This window comes from Eucalyptus grandis, chromosome 4 (assembly GCF_016545825.1).
Source record: "Eucalyptus grandis isolate ANBG69807.140 chromosome 4, ASM1654582v1, whole genome shotgun sequence".
NCBI lineage: Eukaryota > Viridiplantae > Streptophyta > Magnoliopsida > Myrtales > Myrtaceae > Eucalyptus > Eucalyptus grandis.
The window spans coordinates 2,272,185-2,274,154 of record NC_052615.1 but is presented as its reverse complement, the minus strand read 5'-3'; the positions used below and the strand labels follow the sequence as shown (position 1 = coordinate 2,274,154).

At 42.0% G+C, this 1,970-nt stretch overlaps 1 protein-coding gene across 1 annotated transcript; it reads right to left on the bottom strand.

Annotated features, from left to right (window-relative positions):
- Positions 1 to 1,290: 1,290 nt before the first annotated feature.
- Positions 1,291 to 1,605, bottom strand: LOC120292923 (putative ATP synthase protein YMF19). Its single transcript, XM_039311481.1, has one exon. The coding sequence runs from the start codon at positions 1,603 to 1,605 to the stop codon at positions 1,294 to 1,296; it is 312 nt and encodes a 103-aa protein (XP_039167415.1). The 3' UTR covers positions 1,291 to 1,293.
- Positions 1,606 to 1,970: the final 365 nt, after the last annotated feature.

Below are 1,970 nucleotides of genomic sequence, written 5' to 3'. Positions count from 1 at the left end.
TTGCGCATAGGGGTCTAGAAGATTCAGCCTCCATCGAAGGAAGGACGGAGGCAACTCCTCTTTCATCCTTTTTTGCTCTCCCCCCGGAAATTATCGAGTACTTCATTTTCATACTAATTAAAATTGCATTGCTGTGTCAGAATAAGGATAGCTATACTGATTCGGTATACTCGAAAAATACCCTTGGTACAATATTGACGATCTAACAAGGATGGAACTTCAGTGAATTTCCATTTACTGATATCATCTTTTATGGAATCGATCTGCAAGATCCGGGTCACAATTTGTATCGATTAAACAAATTGTTGGAATTCCCAAAGTGATACATTCTCGAAGAGACTAATTTTTACTGATAACGATGAAAATACTGATGCTAATAGCAAAAATACTAATAATCTTGATGAAGCCGATGAAGTGACTTTCATACGTTATTCACAACAATCAGATTTTCGTCGAGACATAATCAAAGGCTCTATGATATAATGCATTTTTATTACAATTTTTTTGGCTGATGATAGATAAAGGGATTAAATGGTATAATTCTTTTGTTTTGTTGGTAGAGTGGAGGATTAGAAACATGACTATTGCTTTGAAAAATGAACTAGAGTATGCCCCGGCATATTTTTTTTTTTTTTGTTTTACGCCCCGTAACTCTTCCTCAGCCAGGCTTGGTCAAAATAGCGTGGCGACATGGGGGCGAAAAAGGGATGCTCCTAATAACCAACGAATGGCAAGTGCTTTTCCTTGTGTGGATCCTATTTCAATGGGAACTTGATGAGTCGATCCGCCTACACGTCTTGCTTTTACTGCTATATCGGGAGTTACTCCACGTATTGCTTGACGTAAAACGGATAGTATCCTTTGTATTACCACGGCTGCTGGCACAGAGTTAGCCGATGCTTATTCCTCAGATACCGTCATTGCTTCTTCGCTTCGGTAGTGAATCACCTACTACAAAAGGGGCAGGCCTGCATGCCCTATTTGAAACTACTAAGGCAGGCGGTGGACTCTTTCATTAGGGAAGGGAAGAAGGGGCCTAAACACGGCGGATGCCGTACACTTGAGTGGCAAAGGAAAGCGAGGGTTTGAACCAAGATTTCTAGATGGATGTGATAGGGTATTAGTACATCCGACACATAATCTAAATGTGAAAATTTGTCCTCTAAAAAGGAAATATGGAATGAATTGCTCGTAATTTATGAGATTTTGCTATTTCTTTCCTTTCTAAGGAAGATACTAATCTTAGGGAAAATGGAATTTCCACAATGACTGCAAATCCCTCGGAGAATGAAATTAAAAAACAATGCTTCCTTGTCCGTGTGGAACATGGATTAGCATTATGTCATTCCTACAAGTGATCCCCCATCCAGGATTAGAAGAAGTGCTATATGAGGACTTTGAGATCAAATAGAATATGTTTTTTTCCATTCCTCGTGAGCCACTTATTTCTCCGAAAGACGAGATCAAAGTGATTTTCCTCCTTTTTCCCAATAAGTCGACGAACTTACACCATTGGGATACTTCGAATAAACTGGAGTACATATAGGATACACCGGTGCTAAAACCTTTTCCCCCCAGAAGTACCCTCACCGCCAGGGGGAACATTGTGATTAGCCGAAGAAGCTTCCCCGAAGCCGGCGCGATGAGTTACTTCATGGGAATTGCGTATTAGCATCGGCACCGAGAAAGATAGGAGTCAATATGGTCCCGAGAATCTCGATAGTAGTTCTTCTATCGCCAAACCCTGTTTGCGGAAAATAGTAGAACCTCCGCATCTTCACAGACATGTCTATTTCACCGAGTTTCTCTCCGAGACAGTGCCCAGATCGTTATGCCTTTCGTGCGGGTCGGAACTTACCCGACAAGGAATTTCGCTACCTTAGGACCGTTATAGTTACGGCCGCCGTTCACCGGGGCTTCGGTCGCTAGAATTCTAACCTTGTGTCAGGACCTACGGGCCAAGGGACAGT

Bases quoted from the DNA above. Each gene is read 5' to 3' on its own strand.
- LOC120292923 (XM_039311481.1), bottom strand. From the start codon at position 1,605: ATGTTCCCCCTGGCGGTGAGGGTACTTCTGGGGGGAAAAGGTTTTAGC.